Source organism: Herpailurus yagouaroundi, unplaced genomic scaffold (genome assembly GCF_014898765.1).
Source record: "Herpailurus yagouaroundi ecotype Mexico unplaced genomic scaffold, PumYag 166, whole genome shotgun sequence".
NCBI lineage: Eukaryota > Metazoa > Chordata > Mammalia > Carnivora > Felidae > Herpailurus > Herpailurus yagouaroundi.
The window spans coordinates 23,536,114-23,562,255 of record NW_024412407.1 but is presented as its reverse complement, the minus strand read 5'-3'; the positions used below and the strand labels follow the sequence as shown (position 1 = coordinate 23,562,255).

General features: G+C 35.3%; 1 protein-coding gene across 1 annotated transcript in view; it reads left to right on the top strand.

The window, feature by feature from the left end:
- The window catches only part of LOC121038811 (inositol 1,4,5-triphosphate receptor associated 2), a 78,513-nt gene that overhangs the window by 45,536 nt on the left and 6,835 nt on the right, over nucleotides 1-26,142 (top strand). Inside the window, exons 8-16 of the mRNA XM_040488651.1 lie at nucleotides 1,214-1,264; nucleotides 4,471-4,548; nucleotides 6,794-6,850; nucleotides 8,313-8,372; nucleotides 8,472-8,536; nucleotides 9,253-9,352; nucleotides 11,034-11,165; nucleotides 11,904-12,005; nucleotides 13,158-13,321. Of these exons, the coding sequence (XP_040344585.1) occupies nucleotides 1,214-1,264; nucleotides 4,471-4,548; nucleotides 6,794-6,850; nucleotides 8,313-8,372; nucleotides 8,472-8,536; nucleotides 9,253-9,352; nucleotides 11,034-11,165; nucleotides 11,904-12,005; nucleotides 13,158-13,321 (809 nt within the window). The remainder of the gene's footprint in view (nucleotides 1-1,213; nucleotides 1,265-4,470; nucleotides 4,549-6,793; nucleotides 6,851-8,312; nucleotides 8,373-8,471; nucleotides 8,537-9,252; nucleotides 9,353-11,033; nucleotides 11,166-11,903; nucleotides 12,006-13,157; nucleotides 13,322-26,142) is intronic.

The following is a 26,142-nucleotide window of genomic DNA, read 5'->3' as shown; positions in this document are numbered from 1 at the left end:
TCTGAACATCTCTGTGGATGCAGTACAGGAAAGACTCAATTTGGGACCACACAGGAACTTCTATGTTGAGGAAATGTTGAGAAATCATCAAGTAGCCACTCTTGGGAGTCAGACTGCTGGCATACAAGTCCTGCCTCTGACAGCTGTGTAACTTTAGGCAAACCATGTAACCTCTTTAACCTTTAGTGTCCTCACAAGTAAAAGTAACATAATAGTACTACCTGCCCTCGCTGGGAGGGCTAAATAAGTTAATACATGAAAAGAATCAATGTCCTCTTTCTTCCTAGGACTCAATATTGTTAGCTGCTACTGTTAAAAGTGCTGAGCCCTAGACATACAATCCTAACCTTGTGCAATTTAGTGTTTTACAATTTCAAAAGAATTTTTACTACTTTATTTAGTTGGTTGCCACAGAAATTCTGTGAAGTAAAAGCAGAAGGTGCTATTCTTCAGTTAAAAAAATTAATAGTTATAGGTAAAGTCCAGAGATGTTTTGATTATTTAAAGTCAATAAGTGTAGAGCTACAACTTAACTCAGGTCTTTAGATTCCAATTATGTGGTGTGTGTGTTCTTTCATTCTTGTACAAATGACATCTTAACCTGAGATGTTTCTCCTTTTATTTTTATATTACATAGGTAATACCTGTTCACTCTATAAAATGAGGAAATGCATATTAACAAAGAAAAAATAAAACCCCACAAAAATCCTTACCTTATCCACAAGATTTCCTATTAATGTTTTGGCATATATCTTGTCCTAGAATATTTTTTTTCTTGTGGTTCTGAATTTGGGGCTCTTAATGATTAAATGGATTTTGATATTTGTATGTTCTGGTAATACTGAATCTGAGAATATCAACAACTTCAAGTAGAAAGCTAGAACTTTTCGTGATTTCAGGGTGCCATTTTAAATAGATGAATTCACACTACCTGTCATAAGTGGGTGGCAGGAAAGTAGCAAGGAAAGAAGCTATATTATTCCTTTTTTGGTTTTCCTCTTTCCTTCCCTGTCAGTTAGACTGAGTCAAGGAGAAAAGTGACTTACAAATCCCAAGAAACTTGAGGCCAAAGGCTTAGCTCCATATTGTGATATGTCACTACCATATTTAAAGTTAATAAAGAGAAAGAATATCAGTAGCCTTAGAGGTAAATGTATGTGGTGTTTCCATAAACTTCTAAATATTTTTTAATTACTTTCTCTTAATGAATCAGGAGACAGAAAACCGGGCTCTGATTCTTAAAATTCGGATTCTCCAAGAAGAGGTGAGGTATGCTGAAATTGTTAAACACAGGCACAGATAAACATCTGGAAATCATACAAGCATGAGTGCTGACCCTGGATTAAATAGAAATTATCTGAATATTTAGGATTCTGTGAACCAAAGATCAGTTTTTGTTGTTGTTGTTGTTGTTGTTGTTGTTGTCAAATGGCAAGTGAGGAAGAATGGATAGGACTTTCATGTCTGTAATAGAAGTACATTATTACCTTTATAATTATCCGTGGAAGAAATGGTGTTTTAGAAATTCAAATTTAAGATGAAATGAAATTAACCCATATAAAAAGTATACAAATCAAGAAGGAAAATGTAGACATTATCTAATAATTTCCCATTATTATTCTACTGATCTAGGTGGCAAAAGTCTTGAGTCTAAGATTCAGGCATTAGGTATAAAAGTCTGACTTTGGAAAAGCCATCTATCTTTTTTGGGTTAATAATACCTATTCCCTACAGTTATTTTGGAGATTGAGATAATGTATGTGAAGCTATTTGGTGAATCATCATGTACTTCATATATGTTAGGAAATATTAGTAATATCTCTAAAAAATTCTATGAAATAAGTTTTCTAAGCAACAGAATTAAAGCATTGAAACAACAGGTACCAAAGCTACTAGTAAGGTACTATTTTGGAGGAAAATTCTCTATAAGTACCTCTTGAATGTCAATTTATATATAGCTTTTATTTGGGCTTTTTATAAGTTTATCAGGAATATTTACTAAGCTGTGATGAACAGTCTGTGATGGAGAGTTATTCCAAATATGGGCCAACTGGACATTAAAGCAATTTTATAGTGGATTGGAAAGGAACGATTAAATGTCAAGAAATCCTACATTAGATTTAGGCATGGTTTAGCTACAAGGCCAGGTTTTCATGAAGTCTGTGCTTTACAATTAAGTTCCCAGTGAAAGACATTTTTCTCCTTGTATTTAAGATGTTTGACTAACATCAAAAAATTGTACAGAACTGAATTTAGAACTGAGATAGAAGGAGGAAGTTTTGGAACCCTTCAACATGAAACAACATTGCAAATACTGATTTGCATTAGAAAAGGCATATACTAGATTCATTACTAGATTCCTTAGGTGGTAAAAATCTGATATATTGTGAAGACTAACAGCGCAATAGTTTGGTGGTTAGTTCCATTCACTCCATTCATTCATTCATCCATTCAACCAACACATATTCATTGGGAGACTTCCATGTGCTAGGCACTAGTCTAGGTGTTGAGGATATAAGCTTAAGCAGAATAGTCCATGTGGAACTAGCATGCTAGGTGGTGATTAGTGCCATGGAGGAAAGAAAAGCAGAAAACAAAATTGTGGGACAGTGCAATTTAAACTAGGGTAGTTAGAAAAAGTAGCCCTATGAAGTTAATCACTTAATAAAAATGCAAGGTTTATCAGGAGAGAGCATTCCAGGCAGAGGAAACCATAAGCTCTAAGTCTTTAGGCTTAGTCTGCCTGCTCTTTGTGAAGGACACCAAGGCCAGTTGGCTGGAGCAGAGGGAAACAGCAGCAATAGGTACAGCAGAGAGCTGTGGGGAGCAAGACCCACCCACAGAGGCACATGTAGGCTTTGACAGACTCTGGCTGTTTCCACTGATTGAGATGGGAGCCGTTGGACAGTTCTGAGCAAATGAGTAATGTGATCTGATTCTATTTTAACAACATAACTCTGGCTGCTGGGTTTAAAAGCAACTGTAGTGAGGCAAGGGAGGAAATGGGAGACCAATTAAGAGGACCTTGTAACATGGCAGGCATAAGTTTATGGAGGCTCAGACTGAAGCAGTTAGAGTGGAGGTAGAGAGAAGTGTTAGATCAACAAATACTTTATAAAACATCCAAGGATATTTATCATATGTTCTGGTGATATGGAAGCTCTCTTCTGATTGTTTCCAATGTCTCACTGAGATAAAAGAAAAGACATCACCTGAGAGTGAGGAAGCTGGAGGAGGTATTGGAGTTTAAGGAGAGAAAGGATGAAATAGGCCAGGAGTTGATAAACTTTTTGTACAGGATCTCATAGTAAATATTTTTAGTCTTGCCTGGCTAAAAGGCCTTTGTTGCCATCACTCACTTCTGCCATTGTCATATGAAAGCAACCACAGACAACGTGCAAAAAAAAAAAAAAAAATAGGATGGCTGCATTCTAGTAAAACTATTTACAAACTGGGTGGTCAGCTGGAGTTGACTTGCAGGGGTGGGGTGGGAGAGTTGGTGTAGTTTGCAGATCCCTGATTTAGGCCAGTGGCCCTGTGAATGGACTAGGATTGTATGATCTGATCACCAGTAAACACTGAAGTTAAAAATTATAAATTGAATGTGTGATCTGTTGGTTCATTTGTATTTTTCCTTAACAATGTTTATCTGAAAAGGTGCTGACAGGGAGTGGGTAGCAAGCAGAAATTAAGCAAATACTAAGAAGTAAGTGGGCGAGAAGCAAAGGAATTGAGGGGAAGTGGAAGGGAGGGATTATAATGATGGACCATGGAAGAATTTAAAGCTGAGTGAAAAGGCAACTGAGTTCACAGGGAAAGTGGAAGGGTAAGTGGTAGGATCAATGGACTGTAGACTTCAGTGGGGACTGAAGGTTTGTTGGCTCTCAAAGAAGTAATCTGGAAAGAAGTGGTGGTTAAAGAGTGAGATGCTCACAATGAAAATGAGAAGGGGGTCAAATTTTCTGGGAATGACCGGTTTGAAGATGAAGATGTGACCAGGGAGTGCACAGCCAAGGTGGCATGGAAGATAAGGGACTCTCAAGAGTATCCCTAGATGGTCATGTTAATTTTTTTTAAGTCTATTTATTTATTTTGAGAGAGAGTGCACATGTGTGCATGAGTGAGGGATGGGCAGAGAGAGAGAGGGAGAGAGAATCCTAAGCAGGCTCCACACTGTCAGCAACAGAGCCCTTTGTGGGGCTCAAACCCATGAACTGTGAGATTATGACTTGGGCCAAAAACAAGAGTCAGTCGCTTAACCAACTGAGCCATCCCGGTGCCCCCTGGATGGTCATGTTAAAAGGATCATGTTATTTTTGGATAAAGTCTAAAGTTTTTTCCCTTAGTTTAAAATGAATTATGATGTTAATGATGAAAATACCACTTCCTAAAAAAGACTTTGTGATGTTTGTTTGCTTGTTTGTTTGTTTATTTGGTCTAAATCTAAGAATATTATCTTCTTTTACCCAGAATACTAAGAACATTATGGATATCTATAAATTGGAAAAGAAGATTGAGGAATTGTCTAAAACTGAGACTGAGCACCAAGTAAGCACTTCCCAAATACTGGTAAAATATTTTCTTTTGTCAAACCAATATTACTTTATCAAGGTGTATATGACCCATTGACACAATAACCTTTGGTTATAAATTCTGAAATTTGTGTTCCTCAAAATGTCTCAATTAGAGTATGTAAAACACAGTTTCTATTTTTTTTTTTTTTTTTTTTACGTAATGGCTTTACTGATATATAACACACATGTCATTAAATTAGCCCACTTTAAATGATATGTCAGTGGTTTTCAGTATATTCACAGAGTTGTGCAAACATCACCAAAACCAATTTTAAAACATTTTTATCATCCCCAAAGAAATTCCTTTAGCAGTCACTCCCATTCCCCACCAACCCTAAGACAACCACTTTAGAGATTTTTTTTGTCTCTATAATACAGATTTACCTGTTCTGGACATTTCAATAAAATGGAATCATATACACCATGTGGTCTTTCATGATTGGTTTCTTTCACTGAACATGTTTTCAAGGTGCATTCATGTTATAAAATATATAAATACCTTATTTCATTTTATTACTGGATAACATTCCATTTTATGGATATACCATGTATTATTTATCCATTCATCAGCTGATGAGCATTTGGGCTGTTTCTACTTTTTGACTATTATGAACAGTGCTCCTATGAACATTTGTATATGCATTTTTGTGTCCATGTGTTTTCTCTTAAGTATACACTTAGGAGTAGAATTACAGGGTCATAGGATAACTATGTTAGACCTTTTTAGGAACTGCCAGACTCTCTTCTGGCACCATTTTATATTTCCACCAGTTATGCATGAGGGCTCAGATTTCTCCACATCCTTGCCAACACTTGTAACTATTTATATTTTTTATTATAATGGTATTTTCTAATTGAGGGGTATCTGTTTTTGTAAATCCCTCAATCATCAAAGATTTCAGCTATTATACCTTCATAATGCATAAAACGAGTGCTGGGAAAATGTATCCTTGATTGAATTAAGGGATAATAACCTACAAAAATGATTTTTTATCTAAACTGCATCTAAAAAGTCTATATTTGGTGTATATTTTGTTATATATTCCATACATTCTTATCAGGAAACTAAAGAATATTAATAAATTTAGGAATTCATATCTACTTATTGTCATCTTAATAGTTTATTTGAATAATATTTTTTGCTGTAGTATATGTGTGAAATGATATATTTAAATTTCATGTTTGTAGGTATGTGTGTATACATATATATATATACATATATATATATATATATATCTCATAGTTTAGACATTCAAATTAATTTTATTCTAGGAATGACTGTTTTTGGAAAACACAACTGTCATAAACTAGTAGAAAGAGTTAGAAGACATGGGTTCAAATCCTGTCTTCTCTACTTAAAAGCTTTATGACCTCAAGCAAGTAGTTAACCTCTTATAAGTCTTTCTTTTCTCACCTACTAAATGGCTGTGATATTTTCTACCTAATCCCAAGCTTGGTGGAAACTCAAATGAGAAGATTATGTGAAAATACCTAAAAGGATATCAAATATATATGATTAAGGGATGATTCTACTTCTGACTATGATGATCATTTTTCTAGGTTTTCAATTTAACCAGTATACATACTTGTCAATTATATTTAGAAGACTTTGCCAACAAACTTGCCTTTGGTTTGAATAAACCAATATATTCTAATATTCACTCTGCTAAGAGACATCTTGAACATTTTTAAACTATGTTTTTAAAAGACAGTTTTTTTTCTTGCAATCTAATGAGATTTTGGCAAGTTTAGGTTATGTTGCTAGATCATCTGTGGGTTTCTACAATACTTGTTATCCAAGAGGAAGGGTCTTTTATATGTTGACATAGAATTTGTGTTCATGTTCTATCTAGACTTCCATTTTCACCAAGAAAATGAAGACTCTATTGGTCTTCTTATTATATAAAGTGTAAAATAGTGGAAAGGGCACATGACTAAAGCTGAAGATTCATATTATAGGCTCAGTTCTGTCCCTTACCATGTGTGACATTGAGCAAGTCTTTTAATAGTGCTGAGCTTCAACTTCCTCACTGGTAAAGTGAGGGCAACAGCCCTAGCCTCTCGAGTTGTCATGAGGCTGATGTGAAAGTTGTTTATAAAGAAACACATGCCCGTTAAAGGTGCTTGAGAAACATGTCTCCCTTTTGGAATGATTTTATGGCATTATCTTTTACCAAAGCAATGTCCCAGTGGCCTTCCCGAAACTTGTCTCTTTTCAGATGCAGTTACACATATATGAGAACACTTTGCTTAATAAAGATGCAAGTTTGCAGAAGGTTGGTATGGTCCCTGCCCATGAAGTCCCATGGGGTTTGCTTGCTCTCCCCAAATCATAAAGGAGATGGTCATTTGTGTAACTTCACCCCTATTAGAGTACCTGATTCTAATATTCTATCACAGGACTTTCCTCTATAATACTTCACAAAAATGTTCTTCTGAACAAAGAATACAGACTTTGTCATCTGGGATAAGTTTTAACATATCCTAAGTTTGGGTGGTATTCATCCATGTATGTAATATTCGTGTGCCAATTACCAGTTACTGGCTAGATATGGTGATGTAGTCTTTTTTTAAGTTTATTTATTTAGAGAGAGAGAGTGTGTGTGTGTGCATGTGCAGGAGGGGCAGAGAGAGGGAGGGAGAGAAAAAACCAAGCAGGCTCTGTGCTGTCAGCAGAGAGTCCAATGTGGGGCTCAAAATCATGAACCATGAGATCATGACCTGAGCTAAAGTTGGAAGCTTAACCAACTGAGCCACCCTCATGCCCCAGTGATGTAGTTTTAATTCATAATAACGTAAATGAGTGTGCATTTAGGGAACAAGAAGAATATATTCCCCAGTTATTTCTACCTAGTTAGATTGATTTGATTGATAGATAGGTAGATAGACACGATTTTCTTTATCATTGTATCCTTAATCATGACCTATGTATTAACAAAAGATGCTGGCTACAGAGATGCTGGTTATGGTAGCTTTAAGAGACATAGGAAGGACACAATCTAAGTAATAAACTTCCAAGATGGAGGAAGTGAATAAAGAGCAGTATTTCCTTTTCGTTTCTCTGTTACAAAGTTTCAAAGGAATCCTTTATGAATTGTGGACATTGATGAAGATACTGAATATTGTACCAAATTTCTGTCTTCATTGTGAGTGTTCTTTGTCTCCATAGAGTGCATTGTTGTAGTGGCTTCTCACTTCCTCTGTAACTCTGGTCTTTCTACCACTTTGCATTTCTGCCCAACATTCATAAGGTATTGATTGAGCACTTCCCATTTGCCAGGCACTATGTTAATCATGAGGTAAAATTATAGGTCAGACAGTGACTGTACCTTCTGGTCTTAGGGTACAAAACTATGATTAACAGATATCATTTGAACTGGATAAAATTGGATGCCTTAATAATTCATTAGTCATTTGCAGGTAGACTGATTTTTTTCCTGTTATGATAGTAAATATAATTTTGACTTGAGCTTAAGAATTACCTTTTAGAGTTTGATTCCACGGAACCAGGCAAATATAGAACATAACGGCACCAGTTAGGTATAGCTGCCTTGCTGTCCCAGACTTTTTTTATGTGGTTTTAATCATAAGCATAGACTGGTTCAGCTTTCAAATAAGATTGGTAGAAGGTCTCATCATCATGGAGCATTTACAATTTTTCTGTGGCTCAGATTGAGAATCTAAATATGATTTGGTAGACTCATACATGTATTTGGTATTCTCTCTTCTGCTTTTCAGAAGGATTTAAGTATAGAAGAACTTAAGTCAACCATCATAGAATATGGAAACATTATAGAGGTATACCACAATAATCTCACAGTTTGCAAGGTGGGGTTGTTTAAATGTAAATCCCCCATTAGAGTAATACGTACAGCCTAATGTTGTATGTGATTCCAGAATTTACGAGGGGATAAAAACAAACTGGCTCATGAATTACAGCACTTGCAACAGGAACTTATCTTGTAAGTAGAGCAACTTCTCACCAGCCTTCTCTCTCTCATGTGCCTCCACCCTGCATTATTGGTCTGCTGAGCTATGTACAATTCTTTGTGCCACATTCATGATATTTTTCTCTCCTTTTCTGCAATAGATCTCCTTCTCAGTTTTCCATGACCCATGCTTTTTTCTTACTTTGAGATTAAGCAATCCTTTTGAATGCATGCATGGCATGCTGTTCTTACCTCTTTATTAACATACATCATCTTATAATTGTTTTTAAGTATGCACACTATGCTATCCAGGAGTCTACAGGAGCCACACAGATATCAAAAGTGAGCAAAATATTTGGGATAAGTGCACACATTTAGAAGAGTGACAACTGAGAAAAGTGTATTACCCACATGAAGGCCAGCGAATCAAGAATATATGGGCCCAGTGTAGCTGCATCTTTTGGTTTTTAAAAGAAAAGCCAGAAATCTAGATTTTCTCATTTTTAACTATTGGCTCTAGTTCTTAAAAAAAGAGAGGAAAAAAAAGCATGGCCTACTTGTTTACAACCGCCTAGAGTCATTAGTCTGTGCTTGTCCTGGAGGACAGAGAATATTATTTCTCTCTATTACTAAGTACCTTATACAATCCTTGGCACACATGAGGGCTTACTGGAGTGATAAACCCCATTTTGGTGACTTATAACATAGTCACATCTAACTGGACTGGATTATTATTTTCATTTTTCAAGAAATGGGATCCAGCTGAATGTTAGTGAAGAGTGTAATAGTATCATCTCTGAAGAAGAAAAATCTTTACATTGTGAACTCACTCTTGCTCAATCTGCAGAGGTAGGTAATTATCATCAAATGCAAAACTTCATAAAATAAGACCATATGCAATAGCTTACTTCAGGTGAAGGTCCAAGCTTGCTGAAGAGCACCTGTGATATTTTGAGGAAATCTGTTGAATGTTTTTAGAATCCAAACCTAAAGTCTCTTAGCGTGGAAAAAAAAAATGGACCTTTTTCACGTTATGACTGAAAATCATAGTGAGGTTAAGGCTAAGATTGAAGAAGCATGTGTTCAGTGAATCCAGACTTTAGAAATCTGTATAGTCTTGATATTTTTTTTAGGAGAAAGTACCTGTGCCGATACCCGGGCCTGGGGTCCTGAAGATAACGATAGAGATCCATGAACTATCTTTAGGTATTTCCCTAACCCCCCGAAATAAATGTATCTGACAAAAATAAAGATGCTTAGAAAAATCATGAAATTTCTTTGCTCTAAAATGAAATTGTAGCATCCCAATGTAATGGCACTGATTATTACATTCTGAACAGAAATTAGCATTTTTATGTTTTTGGTTAATTTAAAAATGCAAATGAATTATTACTTTAAAAAAATTCTGTTAGGAAGACCCAGTTTTCTCAGCATGGGAGGAAATTATCAAAAGCCTTCTTGGGGATGAAATGTTGGAGATCCACCCCCCAAAGACTATATTTTTACTCCTTTGTACTTTCCAGTCTGTGCTTGTTGTGTTAGGAAATGTTTTGTTAGCAAATTGCTTTCTTTTCACCACTTTGATGGGCTTTCCATGTCTGTGGACGATGGATTTGTCAGAATGTCCTCCTCCTGACAGCTGTGACATGACCTTGAAAGAAGAGGAAAAATGTCTTCAGGGCAAATGCTGTTTGAATTTCTCCTGCCAAGGATCCGGGGGCAACATATGCTGCCTTCATCTAAAGCTGTCTCCGGCAGCCTTGGACATTCTTCTGAGGGCTGTGCTTTCCTGACATTCTGTTTCAAATACTCATCATCTTACTGTGTTTTTGAAACCGGGCCAGACTGCCAGACTGAATGAAATGGTGGCAAATCTGCCACAGCAGTCCTCTGAGATGATAATGATGTCAAGATGCCAGCCTGTAAAGTTCTATACTTCTAAACAGGGGTTAAGCAGCTGGCAAAGTTCTGGCTCTGAGATTTATCGTTCTAATGGCTTAGGAAGTGTAGAAATAAGAGCTCTTGAAATGTTTTCCAATAGGCAACAAGAAGGAAGTTAAATGTGGTGTGGTCGTGTATCAAAAATACGATAGGAGACGGATGCTTTGGGAGAACCATAAGAATTATCCTTTGGAAAACATCATCTGAGAGTGACTTTTATGAAAGGAGGAGACAAAAGAAACTAGTTTTTTGTGGTGGTGGTTATTGAACACCCTCCCTATAGTTTTTTTTTTCTTGTGTATTTCTTTACCTCCCCCTATTTTCTTAAATTAGAGCCATAGTGGTGTATATTATCCACATGTAAATGTTATCTATTGAATAAATGTTTTTCCTTAAGAATGAATAAATGTTAAGTTGACGCCATCCTAGAAAGAAAATGTAAGCTGTTGTTCGGTAACGTAGGAGGATTTTATAAAACAACTAGCACTCTTTGGTGGGGACAGTTATATTGACCCATGAATATCATTTGCATAAAAAAATGTTCTTTATTAGAATGACAGAGTTGTGGACACTTTAATAATTGTTTCAGGACAATGAAGTTGAGTGGCAGTGCAGTTTCACCAGTTTGTCATCTCTGGATATGTTGATGGACCAAGAAATGCTATTACTGAGAAAATTTGAACAAAAGGGAGTGGAATTCACAGCTGTCCTTCAAAAGCTGGTACTGTGTAACATGTACTGTGGTGATTTACTGGCTACGAACATTTGCAGATAGCTGATCTACAGTATGTTTGTGGAGTACAGGCATATCTGTGTTTTGCTGAGATTCAAATTAATCCTATTATGAAAAGAGATTTTTCTTAAACCTTCCCGAAGATGATCTTCCAGTTCTGGCTCAATCAGGACAAATAGGTTGATCATTCGTTATAAATTGTTCGAACTTATTTTTCCTACAGGCTACTCATTAGTATCAGAGGACTGAAAACATAGTATCTAGTGAACAGTTTCTTTCTGGCTAATAGTAGTACCTCTTATTCCATTTTGATTTTTGGCTAGAAATGAGATGGTTAGAGGAAGAAAACATCTTACCTTCATGTTGGTATTTCTAGACCCTTTCATAGTACCTAGCATATGGTAGGTAGTATTTAAAGAGTGGAAAAAGAAATCCATGAAAATGCTTGTTTCCTACTATTTGAGACAGGAATAAAAATGTGCATGTTTTGTCTAAAAAAATGATTCTATCTGTATGTATGCAGCATATATGCAGCACCTGACAAGAGTTAGCATTCACACATGGCAATATCCCCGGATAAAGGAAAGTCATGGGTGGCATTAAATGAGAAAGAACTGTGTATGGTGTCTTAATTATCTATAGAGGACCTTTGGTCTAAATTACTTCTTATATAATAGCATATGCCTTTCACCTGAATTCCCAGTTGAACATGTGGAATTCTTTCAGCACAAAGAAGTTTCTGAAGTTGAAACCCTCATGGATAGCTCTCTACAGTGGGTAACTGATCCAGAATTTACTGTGAAAAAAAAGTGGGAGAACAAGCTTACTGTAAGTGTTTTACGTGTTTGTGATTTTCCTATTTTTTCTTCTGCTTTATTAAACCAGGTAATATTGTATGCAGTATCATTTCTAAGACTTTATGTAATTTTCTGCTATCTCGGGCTGTTGATGTGTATGGAGTGAATGTCTGGGGATGTGTGTGAGTATGTGCATGTGGGTGAAAGTAAGAGTATGAGGGTGAGGATAAGTGTGTGTAAGGGTGAAGGTAAGTGTGTCTAAGAGTGAGAATAAGTGTGTGGGAACATGAGGGTAGCATAAGTGTGTGAGAGCGTGAAGGTAAGTGAAAATAAGTATGTGTGAGAGTAGGGAAAAGTATGGGAGAGCATGAAGATGTGTGTGTGAGGATAAGTGTGCATGAACATGAGGGGAAAAATGAGAGTGAGGATGTGTGATATGTATTAAAGAGACAGGATAAAATAATTGAATGGAAAAAGTATTTTATTTGAATCTTGTGAGAACTGCTAGTCTAAGCTTGAATTTTTCTTTGACTTATCAAAATTGCTTAAATTTGATGGAATAATTATTGTGCAAAGGAATGTTATTCCTGAGATTCTGATAGTTTCATTATACCAGAAATTAGCAGAACATTGGAAAAATGAGAACTTAGGTAACTATTTCCTGTTTGGTTATAAAGGAAGCATAAAAGAAGAAATCTCCTTATCTTTTATCTTATTATCTCTACTTCTTGGCTGCCAGACGACTTTCTAACATCCATAAGTTTCCTAAGTTAAGCTCAAGCAAGCAGTGAACTCTGAAGACTCTGAAATACTAATTTCAACCCCCTTGACAAACCTTTTTTTTGTTTTAATTGCTTTTGAGTATGCTAATAAACAAATACTGATTTCATTGCATTTCCTTGCCCCATCCTATTCTAAAGCAGTTGTGATGATTGATGAAATGGTTAGGGACCGCTTATATTAAGAAAGCTCAATTTTAGTCACATAATAGGCACGCAATATGTACTTGTTAAATTGAGATCATGGGTCCAAAAAATAATCTTTGGACAGTTGAGACTTGGCATCTGTTCAGTTAGAAGTTTAGTGTCTAATAACCATGAATACTATTGAGATGGGAATGGCCTGTCATTTGTTTATATTTAACACTGAAATAGTGGAGTTTGTTTTGTGACTTTTCTTGTAGGAAGTCAAATATAAAATGGAAGAGAAACTAAATCTTTGCATATTAACGCTGAACACCTTGGGAAGCCAGAAAAAATCTCTTGATAAAGAATCTGTCAAATTAATAGAGATTTTGAAGAGATTCAGGCTGGAATATTTTTATTTCAGAAAAGAATTCCTTTCCAGGTGATGGTCATTTATCTGCAAGAAACCCATGCTTTGTATAATGACACGTTTGGGATTGTACCATGGCATTCAGTTTACTTTTTTCAAGTTGTATGCATTGATTTCAGATGATGATCTCACTCTTTCAAGGAAGGCATTTTGTCTGATAATTTTGAATTATGAAGTAGCATGAAATTGACATAAATATATTCAACTTATATATTGCAATAAATTGCAAATAGTGAACTTTAAAATTTGTGGAAACCTATTGTATAAGGAGTTATTTTCCCTAAAGAAGAAAATTGGAATTATAGAATGTAGAACTCTCTTAATCAGAAAGGACTTCAGAGATCATTTAGTAAAACCTTACAATTTTACACAGGACTGAAGCATAAAGATTTAAAGTGAATTGGTCAAGACCTTAGGGTTATTAATGGGAAATCTACAAAGAAGTCTATTATTAATGGAAGAATTTGAGTCTGTTGACTCCTGTCCCATCTGGCTTCATTTTCTGCCTCAGTATACAATGTATTTATTGCACTGGGCACTAGTCAATTATATTTCAAGTAAGAGAAGTCAGGGAATAGAGGACTCTAAATGTAAAATAATTTCCTATCTTACTCTCACCTTAATTCTTAATTCACCAAATTCTTGAAATTTGTGCCCTCTGTAAGCCACATACTAAACAAGGACAGCCAGTAACATCTTTTGTTGACCACTATTTATATATCTGCTAGTACCACACTAAGAATCCCCTTAAGAAATGCTTTTTTGGTGAGTAAATGAACATGGGTGTGTAGTGAATTTGAATAAGATAAAAAAAAAAAAATGTAGTTAGAGACCAAAGCTGCTTAAAGAAAGTAGCCAGAAGAAACTGTTTTATTCCCACCCACCCCACCCCAATAAGAAAATTAGATACCAGAAAGAGGTTAATACCAGAAGGAGCTCTCTCAAGAAAATGATCATCTATTCTCCCTAAGAAGCAGGGAGCCCAGACTTCCCCATAGTGGTGTGTGGGTTAAGTGGACATGCAGCTTCCTTACACAGATAACATCTCCACAAAAGGGAGCGTTAAAATTCTTCTTTTTAGCAACAAAGACCTATTTGGAGAGAGTCATTTCTGCATAAGTGAATCTTCTATATTCTATAAGACTCACAAGCAGCCCAACTAAGTAACAATAGGTGAAATTTGTTGAGAGCTTACTGTGTTAGATGTAGTGTTAAGAATTTGACATTCATTTATCTTGAGAGTTTCAGAGATTCATTCAAGGTTGCCCAAGAGGGATTATTAAGTGGCAGCTGGGATCAGACCTAAATGTGTGTAACTTCAAAACCCGTGTTCTTTCAACTATTAATCCCCTACCATCCTCTTGTTAAAATTGGATGAAATATTCATTAAAAATATTCTGGGAACCTGGTATTGAGCAGGTTAAGCCCAACTGGTTAAAGCCCTGCCTTCCGGATATAATTTTAAATAGACAAAACCATTTAGTGGCTACACAAAAAAATGATTTGGCTATAAGTTTTAAATGAGTAAGCTTTATCTATGAGTAGGGAGTATTTTGTGGGGATGAAAGTAAGAATTCTATGTTTAGAAATATTTATTAAAGGTAAACTCTCAGGGGCTGTTTTCGGAGGAGAAGGCTTTCATTCTGTTGTAAAATAAATAGGCTGAAGTACTGAGGAATGGAAAGAATTGAATGAGTCAAGGAGAGGCAATGAAAGGAAAAACTGCTCTTGAAGGTCTCAGGGAGTGTAAAATATGTCATTTGTGCAACACCCAGTTGCCAACTCCTTGTCAGTTATTTTTCTAAATGCTAGAAAATTAACTAAGACAGAAACCTCTGCATCCATGAAACTAGTATTTTTAAGGTATTCAAAGAGTGAACAAATAAACATGTAACTGTATACTATAATACCAGGCAATGGTGGTAAGTGATATAAAGAAAATTAAGAGAATAAGAGACCAGGAATGATGGGGCAGGAGGACCAAATTTTAGAAGGAAGGGCCAGTAAAGCCTTGTCTGTGATTGGTAAACTTAGTAGACAGCTGAACAAAGTGAGAGTATGAGATAAGAGATGATCTGGGAAGGGTTTTAGAGGAATTAGCTAGTGCAAAGGCCCTGAGGTTTTAATGAGCTTGCATGTTTGAGCCACTGAGTTAGAAACTATTTCAATAGTGTAGGTGAAGGAGTATAACATGAGTCAGGGTGAGCAATGAGAGAAGAAATGGTTGGATTCAAACTTTGAGGATGGGTCAGATCTTACATGCTAGTGAATTTGATGTGGGAATACAAAAAAGAGTCATCCTTGACTTACAGCATTGTTGTTTTTTTGTGTGTTTTTTTTTTGCTGAAAACTAGGTAAATGGGGTTCTCTTTGGATAGTGAAGTTTCAGGGAGGATCAGATGACAGGAGTAGAAATCAAGATTTAGCATTAGGACATGTTAGCAAGGAGATACTGAATTTAAAAACACACTCAAAGCTGATACTATGTATCTTAACATAATAATGCAAGTCACTATGGAAGAAACATCTTCAAAGATTTAAAATCTCTTGAATATCTTTAATAGCTAGTACTGTCTAATTCTTTAAAAGCCATTTTTAAGACTTAATCACAAAGTGCATTATAGGTGCAAATATATGTAATATATATGATTAAAGTTGTAATTAAATATGGATTTCTGTTGGTCCTTACAATCCTTTTGCTTTCCCTTGGAAGATAATGGACAGTCTTGAGAGCTTAGACTATTATAAAAGAGAAAAGTTGGTAAAACTGATGTCTTAAAAAGAAGAAGAAGAAGAGGAAGAGGAAGAAGAGGAAGAGGAAGAAGAAGAGGAAGAGGAAGAGGAAGAAGAGGAAGAAGAGGAAGAGGTAATGTCAGCAAGAAGGTCGAATAGGAAGCCCTAGGCCTTCCTTCCCTCACGGGATATACTGATTCAACAGTGATACATGAACAAATTCACTTTTTTGAGAAATTCAGAAACTAGTTGGGAGGCTCTGCACCTGGGTGGATGTGAAACCAGCCACATCAACGCTGGTAGAAAAATTCTAGATACCCTGTCAGTGTCATTCCTGCTCCAGGTATAGGACCATGTGATCAGAAGGAATCCCCCAGCATCCGGCTTCTCCCTGGGAAGAAAAGAATCAGACTGTGTGTCCACATTCCAACATTTCTGAGGACTTGCCAAGATAGTGGCTTTTGACTCAACTGTCTCAAAGTGCAGATGGAACTGGGCATACTGTAGACACTTAGGGGACACTAAGAACAGTGATGGCAGGTGGAACTAGCACACAAGTACTCATCATAGTCCCCTAGCTCAGAACAAAGAAAACAGATGAAAAACCCCAGATCTTAGCTTCTCCCTACGGAAGGAAAGAATAGGATCACTTTTCTGAGGGGTGTCTAAAAGACTGGCTTCTGTCACACCCATCTTAGAGCAATGTTACTCTAGACACTTAGGCTCCAATAAGGATGATAATGGTGATTTGAATTAGCATGAAGACTTGCAAGCCCCCAGAACTCTGCCCAAACTGATTGATAAAGGTTTTCTCCTGTATATATGAGTCCAGGCTATGGAGACTGGGAGAAGTGGTTGTTTTTTCTGAAGTGCAGATACGATACTGACACAGAGTCAGAAGAAATGAAGAAGCAAAATCTCCAAAAACTGTCACTAATTGAATCAGAGAAATGATTTACCTCAAAGCGAATTCAAAATAACTGTCATAAAGATGTTCAATGAGATCAGGTAAAGGTAAATATATAGAGAGAGAAATATAGAATACTGTAATATTATAGCAGTGATAAGCAAATCACTTAATTATAAGATAAAAGTTTAAAATTGTAAGTATATAAAATGATAAAAATATGTTAAAGTACACAATAAAAATTTGTAAGTTGCGTCAATAACAAAGGGGGGGAGGGGAGATGTAAAAGTATAGTTTTTGTATGTGATTGAAGTTAAGTTGTTGTCAGCTTAAAATACTGTTATATTTTATGTAAGCCCCATGGTAACCACAAAGAAAATATCTGTAGAAGATACACAAAAGAAAAAGGAGTCAAGAACTATTAATCAAAAAAAGAAAGAAAGAAAGAAAGAAAGAAAGAAAGAAAGAAAGAAAGAAAGAAAGAAAGAAAGAAACACAAAGACAAGGGAGGAAAAAGGAACAAAAGAACTTCAAGACATAAAACAATGAAAAATGGTCACAGTAAAAAGGGGTCATAAAGGTCCCTCTTTATCAACAATTACTTTAAATGTACACAAACTTTCCAATCAAAAGACATAGACTGGCTGAATAGATTAAAAAACAAGATCCAACTATATGCTGTCTGCGAGACTCCCTTCAGATGTAAGGACACACATAGGCTGAAAGTGAAGGGTGGAAAAAAGATACTCCAGGCAAATACTGGCTAAAGGAGAGTCAGAGTGGCTATACTTATATCAGAGAAAAAAGACTTTAAGTCAAAAATTGTCACAAGAGACAAAGGGAGGGCAGTATACAGTGATAAAAAGGATCAGTTCACTAGGAAGATATTACAATTAAAAATACATATGCATTCAGTATCAGAGCATGTAAACATATAAACCATATATTGACAGAATGGAAGGAATAAATAGCAATATAATAGGAGACTTAAATACACCACTTTCAATAATGGATAGAACATTGAGGCAGAAGATCAATAAGGAAACAACATACTTGAATATTATAGACTAAATGGACCTAACAGACACTTACAGAACATTCTACCCTATAGCTACAGAATATACATGCTTCTCAAGGGCACATGGAACTTTCTGCAGGATCACATGTTAAGTCACAAAACAAGTTATCAAATTTAAGAAAATGGAAATTATACTATCTTTTACAACCACAGTGGAATAGAACCGGAAATCATGGCAGAGGAAAACTGGCAAATTCACAAATATTTAGAAATTAGCACACTGCTGAAAAACCACAAAGAAGAAATTACAAGGGAAATTAGAAAATACCTTGAGACAAACAAAATTGAGCACAACATATCAAAATATATAGTATGCAGAAAAAGCAGTACTAAAAGAGAAGTGAATGGTGACAAATGTGCCTACATTAAAAAGAAGGAAGATCTCAAGTTAACAACCTAACTTTGTAGCTCAAGAAACCAGAAGAAGAACTAAGATCAAAATTAGAACAAGGAAGGAAATAATAAAGATCAGAGCATAGATAAATGAAACAGAGAATAGGAAAACTCTTTAAATAAAAATCAATAAAACTGAGTTGGCTTTTAAAAATTTTAATTTTTAAAATATCTCCAATTTATAATTTCAACTCTAGCAGAATATACAGTTATTAGTTTCAAGTGTACAATATGGTGGTTCAACAATTCTATCCATTACTCAGTGCTCACCATGATACATGTATTCTTATGCCCTTCACCTATTTCACCCATCCCCCACCCACCTCTAGTAACCATCAGTTCTCTATATTTAAAAGACTTGTTTTTTTGTGTGTGTGTTTGTCTTTTTTTCCCCCTTTATTCATTTATCTTGTTTCATAAATTCCACATGAATGAAATCATGGTATTTTTCTTTCTCTGACAGATCTAGGTCCATCCATGCTATTACAAATGGCAAGATTTTATTCTTGTTTTATGGCTGAGTAATATTCTAGTGTGTGTGTGCGTGTGTGTGTGTGTGTGTGTGTGTGTGTGTGTGTGTGTGTCTATATATATATATATATATATATATATATATATATATATCACACCTTGTTTATCCTTTCATTAATCAGTGGACACTTAGGTTACTTCCATAATTTGGCTATTGCAAATAATGTTGCAATAAACAAGAGTGCATATATCTTTTTGAATTAGCGTTTTTGTATTCTTTGGGTAAATACCCAGTAATGGAATTACTGGGTCATATGGTAATTATCTTTTTAATGTTTTGGGGAACCTCCATACCGTTTTCCACAGTGTACGCTCACCAACAATAGTGCACAGCATTCTTTTTAGCTCACGTCCTTGCAAACACTTCTTGTTTCTTGTATTTTTAATTTTGGCCATTCTGACAGGTATGAGGTGGTATCTCATTGTGGTTTTGATTTGCATTTTTCTGATGGTGAGTGATGCTGAGCATTTTTCATGTCTCATTGGCCATCTATGTGTCTTTGGAGCAATGTCTGTTCATGTCTTTTGCCCATTTTTTAATTGGATTATTTGTTTTGGGCTGTTGAGTTGCAGAAGTTCTTTATATATTTTGGATACTAACCCTTTATTGGATGTCATTTGCAGATATTTTCTCCTATTCCATAGTTTGCCTTTTAGCTTTGTTGATTGTTTCCTTGGCTCTGATGTAGGTTTTTATTTTGATGCACTCCCAATAATTTATTTTGCTTTTATTTTCCTTGCCTCAGGAGACAAATCTAGAAAAATGTTGCTACAGCTGATGTCAGAGAAATTATTGCCTGTGCTCTCTTCTAGGATTGTTATGGCTTCAGGTTTTACATTTAGGTCTCTAATCCATTTTGAGTTTAGTTTTGTTTTTGGTATACAAAAGTGGTCTGGTTTCATTCTTTAGCATGTAGCTGTCCAATTTTCCCCAACACCATTTGTTGAAGACAGTGTGTGTCCCACTGCATATCCTTATCTCCCTTGTCATAGGTTAATTAACCATATAAACATGGGTTTATTTCTGGGCTGTCTATTCTGTTATATTGATGTGTCTATTTTTGTGCTGGTACCATACAGTTTTCACTACTATGGATTTGAGTACATTTTGAAATCTGGGATTGTGATAGTACTAATTTTGTTCTTTTTTTCAAGATTACTTTGGCAATTTGGGGTCTTGGTGGTTTCATACAAATTTTAGGGTTACATGTTCTAGCTCTGTGAAAAATGCTGTTGGTATTTTGATAGAGATTGTATTAAATCTGTAGATTGCTTTGGGTAATATGGAAATTTTAACAATATTCTCCCAATCCATGAGCGTGGGCTATCTTTCCATTTGTTTGTGTTGTCCTTCAGTTTCTTTCATTAGTGTTTTATAGTTGTCAGTGTATACTTCTTTCACCTCCTTGGTATGTTTATTCCTAGATATTTTATTATTTTTGGTGTGCAATTATAAATGGGATTGTTGTATTAATTTCCCTTTCTGCTACTTCATTGTTAGTGTATAGAGACACAAAATTTCTCTGTATTGATTTTATATCTTGCAACTTTACTGAATTCATTTACTAGTTCTAATAGTTTTTTGGTAGAGTCTCTAGGGTTTTTTATATATAGTGTCATATCATCTGCAAACAGTGAAAGTTTTATTACCAATTTGGATGCCTTTTATTTCTTGTTTGATTGCTATGGTTAGGACTTCAAGTACAATGTTGAGTAGTAGTGGTGAGAGTGGACATCCTTGACTTGTTCCTGATCTTAGGGGAAAGCTCCGTTTTTCTCAGTTAAGTGTGATGTTAACTGTTGCTTTTTCATATATGGCCTCTATTGTGTTGAGGTATGTTCCCCTCTAAACCTTCTTTGTTGGGGGTTTGTATCATGAATGGATGTTGTACTTTGTCAAATTCTTTTTCTGTATCTATTGAAATGGTCATGTGGTTTTTATCTTTTGTCAATGTTACATGTCATGTTGATTGATTTGTGAATGTTTAATTATTTTTGCATCCCAGGAATAAATCTCAATCATGGTGAATGATTTTTTTAATGTATTGTTGGCTTTGGTTTGCTAGTATTTTGTGGATGATTTTTGTGTATATGGTTATTAGAAATATTGGCCTGTAGTTTTTTCTTTTCTTTTCTTTCTTTCTTTTTTTTTTTTTTTTTTTTTTTTTTTTTTTTTTTTTTTTTTTTTTTTATTTTTTTTTTTTTTTTTTTTTTTTTTTTTTTTTTTTTTTTTTTTTTGTTGTTGTTGTTGTTGTTGTTGTGTCTATATCTGGTTTTGGTATCAGGGTAATCTTGGCCACATAGAATGAGTTTGGAAGCTTTCATTTCTATTTTTTGAAAGGTTTGAGAAGAATAGGCATTAACTCTTCCTTAAATATTTCATAGAATTCACCTGTGAAACCCACTGGTCCTGGACTTCTTTGTTGGGAGTTTTAAAAAAATTACAGATTCAATCACATTGCTGGTAACTGGTCTGTTTGAATTTTCTGTGTCCTTCTGATTCAGTTTTGGGAGGGTATATGTTTCTAGGAATTTATCCATTTCTTCTAAGTTGTCCAATTTGTTGGCATATAATTTTTCATAATATTCTCTTATAAGCTTTTATATTTCTGTGGTGGTGTTTATTTCTCCTCTTTCTTATTTTGAGTTCTCTCTTTCTCTCTTGAGTCTGGCTAAAGGTTTATAAATTTTGTTGATCCTTCCAAAGAACCAGTTTTTGGTTTTATTGATATGTTCTATTGTTTTCTCTGTTTCTATTTCATTTCCTTTTGCTCTTAATATTATTCCCTTCTCCTGGTTTTGGAATTTGTTCTTCTTTTTCTAGCTCCTTTAGATGTATGGCTAGGTTGTTTGAGATTTTTCTTGCTTCTTGTGGTAGGTCTGTATTGCTATAAAGTTTACTCTTAGAAGAGATTTTACTACATCCCAAACATTTTTGTACCATTAGTTTCTGCTTTCATTTGTCTCCATGTAATTTTTGAATTCCTCTTTGATTTCTTGGCTGACCCATTCATTGTTTAGTAGCATGTCATTTAACTTCCATGTATTTGCGTTCTTCAGAAATTTTTTCTTGTGGTTGATTTCTAGTTTCATGGTACTGTGGTTGGAAAAGATGCATAGTATGACTTCAATTATTTTGAATTTGTTGAGACTTATTTTTTGGCCTAATATGTGATCTGTTCTATGTGTACTTGAAAAGGATGTGTATTTTACTGTTTTAGAATAGACTGTTCTGAATATATCTGTTAGATCTATCTAGTCCAATGTGTCATTCAAAAACACTCTTTTCTTATTGATTTTCTGTTTGGATGATCTATCCTTGCATGTAAGTGGGATGTTAAAGTCTCTTACTATTATTGTATTGCTATTGATTATTAACTTTATGTAATTAGGTTCTTTTTGTATTTGGATGTTTCCATGTTAGGTGCATAAATATTTATAATTGTTAAATCTTATTTTTGCATTGTTCCCTTTAAGATTATATACTGTCTTTGTCTCTTCTTACAGTCTTTGTTTTAAAGTCTCTTTTTGTCTGATTTAAGTATTGCTCCTCTGGTTTTCTTTTACTTCCATTTACATGATAAATGCTCTTCCATCCATTCACTTTCAATCTGCATGTGTCTTTAGGTCTGAAATGAGTCCCTTGTAGGCAGCATATAGATAGGTCTTGTTTTTTTTATCCACTCCATCTCCTTACATCTTTTGATTGGAGCTTTTAGTCCATTTACATCCAAAGTAATTACTGATCATTATGTATTTATTGCCATTTTGTTATTTGTTTTATCACTGTTTTATAGTTTTCTATTCCTTTCTTCTGTTATGGTTTGCTGTTTTCTTTGCGATATACTTGGATTTCTTTTCTTTTCTTTTCTTTTTTTTTTTTTTTTTTTTTGCATATCTATTACCAGCTTTTGATTTGTGGTTCCCATTAAGTTTTTCTATATTATATTTTTGATATAGCAGTCTATAGTATTTTGATGGTTGTTTAAGTTTGAACTCATTCTAAAAGCACTAAATTTTTACTCCTCTCCCTCCACAATTTAGGTATATAGTGTCATACTTTACATCCCTTACTTTGTGAATCCCTTGGCTGATTTTTATAGATACACTTAACTGTAGTGATTTAGTGCATCCTACTTTTCTCATTCCTACTTATAGTCATTCTTTTCCACGCAACGAGTCCCCTTTAACATTTCTTGTAAGGCTTGTTTAGTGGTAAATTTCTTTAAATTTTTTTTCTCTGCAAACCTCATCTCTCCTATTCTGAGTGATAGCTTTGCTAGATAGAGCATTCTTGGTTGCAGATTTTTTCTTTGAACACTTTGAATATATCATTCTACTCTTTTCTGGCCTGCAAAGTGACTGCTCAAATATCAGTGGATAGCCTTATGGGGTCTCCCTTGAATGCAACTGTTTGCTTTCCTCATGCTGTTTTAAAAATGCTCTTAATTGCTACATTTTGATCTTAATTACTCTGTGTCTTGGTGTGGCCCTGCTTAGGTCAATTTTGTTCAGGACTTTCCTCTTTGCCTCATTGATCTGAATTTGTGTTTCCTTCCCCAGATTCAGGTAGTTTTCAGGGATTATTTATTCAAATGTATTTTATGCCCCCTTTGCTCTCTTTTCCTTCTGGGATCCTTATGATGTGAATGTTATTATGCTTCATCAGGTCATTGAGTTCTATTACTCTATTTTCATTTATTATTTTTTTCTTTCTCATGTTCAGCTAGATTGCTTTCTACTATTCTGTCCTCCAGATCACTGATCTGTTCTGCTTCTTTTAATGTATTTTATTTTATTTTTGTACATAATGCAGCTGATTTATTTTTTTTAATATGAAATTTATTGTCAAATTGGTTTCCATACAACACCCAGTGCTCATCCCAACAGGTGCCCTCCTCAATACCCATCACCCACCCTCCCCGCCCTCCCACCCCCCCATCAACCCTCAGTTTGTTCTCAGTCTTTAAGAGTCTCTTATGTTTTGGCTCCCTCCCTCCCTAACCTCTTTTTTTTTTTTTCTTCCCTTCCCCCATGGTCTTCTGTTAAGTTTCTCAGGATCCACATAAGAATGAAAACATATGGTATCTGTCCTTCTCTGTATGATTTATTTTACTTAGCATAGCACTAAGTGAACAAAACATAGCATAACAAAACTTAGCATAACACTAAGCATACAAAAGGCCGTATTTCATTCTTTTTCATTGCCATGTAGTATTCCATTGTGTATATAAACCACAATTTCTTTATCCATTCATCAGTTGATGGACATTTAGGCTCTTGTTGAAAGTGCTGCTATTAACATTGGGTTACAAGTGCCCCTATGCATCAGCAGTCCTGTATCCAGTGGGTAAATTCCTAGCAGTGCTATTTCTGGATCATAGGGTAGATCTATTTTTAATTTTTTGAGGAACCTCCACACTGTTTTCCAGAGTGGCTGCACCAGTTTGCATTCCCACCAGCAGTGCAAAAGAGATCCTCTTTCTCCACATCCTCACCAACATTGGCTGTTGCCTGAGTTGTTCATGTTAGCCATTCTGACTGGTGTGAGGTGGTATCTCAATGTGGTTTTGATTTGTATTTCCTGGATGATGAGTGATGTCAAGCATCTTCTCATGTACCTTTCAGGCCATCTGTTGGCCTGACACATCTTTAGAGAAGTGTCTATTCATGTCTTCTGCCCATTTCTTCACTGGATTATTTGTTTTTTGGGTGTGGAGTTTGGTGAGCTCTTTATAGATTTTGGATACTAGCCCTTTGTCCGATATGTCATTTGCAAATATCTTTTCCCATTCCGTTGGTTGCCTTTTAGTTTTGTTGATTGTTTCCTATGCAGTGAAGAAGCTTTTTATCTTGATGAGGTCCCAATAGTTCATTTTTGCTTTTAATTCCCTTGCCTTTGGGGATGTGTCAAGTAAGAAATGGCTGCAGCTGAGGTCAGAGAGGTTTTTTCCTGCTTTCTCCTCTAGGGTTTTGATGGTTTCCTGTCTCACATTCAGGTCCTTTATCCATTTTGAGTTTATTTTTGTGAATGATGTAAGAAAGTTGTCTAGTTTCATCCTTCTGCATGTTGCTGTCCAGTTCTCCCAGCACCATTTGTTAAAGAGACTGTCTTTTTTCTATTGGATATTATTTCCTGCTTTGTCAAAGATGAGTTGGCCATACTTTTGTGGGTCTAATTCTAGGGTTTCTATTCTATTCCATTGGTCTATGTGTCTGTTTTTGTGCCAATACCATGCTGTCTTGATGATTACAGCTTTATAGTAGAGGCTAACGTCTGGGATTGTGATGCCTCCTGCTTTGGTGGTCGTCTTCAAGATTACTTTGGCTATTTGAGGTCTTTTGTTGTTCCATACAAATTTTATGATTGCTTTTTCTAGCTTTGAGAAGAATGCTGGTGCAATTTTGATTGGGATTGCATTGAATGTGTAGATAGCTTTGGGTAGTATTGACATTTTAACAATATTTAGTCTTCCAATCCTTGAGTACGGAATGTTTTTCCATTTCTTTATGTCTTCTTCAATTTCCTTCATAAGCTTTCTATAGTCAGCATACAGATCTTTTACATCTTTGGTTAGATTTATTCCTAGGTATTTTATGCTTCTTGGTGCAATTATGAATGGGATCAGTTTCTTTATTTGTCTTTCTGTTGCTTCATTATTAGTGTATAAGAATGCAACTGATTTCTGTACATTGATTTTGTATCCTGCCACTTTGCTGAATTCATGTATCAGTTCTAGCAGACTTTTGGTGGAGTCTATCAGGTTTTCCATGTATAATATCATGTCATCTGCAAAAAGTGAAAGCTTGACTTCGTCTTTACCAATTTTGATGCCTTTGATTTCCTTTTGTTGTCTGATTGCTGATGCTAGCACTTCCATGTTAAACAACAGCAGTGAGAGTGGACATCCCTGTCATGTTCCTGATCTCAGGGAAAAAGCTCTCAGTTTTTCTCCATTGAGGATGATATTAGCTGTGGGCTTTTCATAAATGGCTTTTATGATGTTTAAGTATGTTCCTTCTATCCCGACTTTCTCAAGGGTTTTTATTAAGAAAGGATGCTGAATTTTGTCAAAGGCCTTTTCTGCATCGATTGACAGGATCCTATGGTTCTTATCTTTTCTTTTATTAATGTGATGTATCATGTTGATTGATTTGTGAATGTTGAACCAGCCCTGCATCCCAGGAATG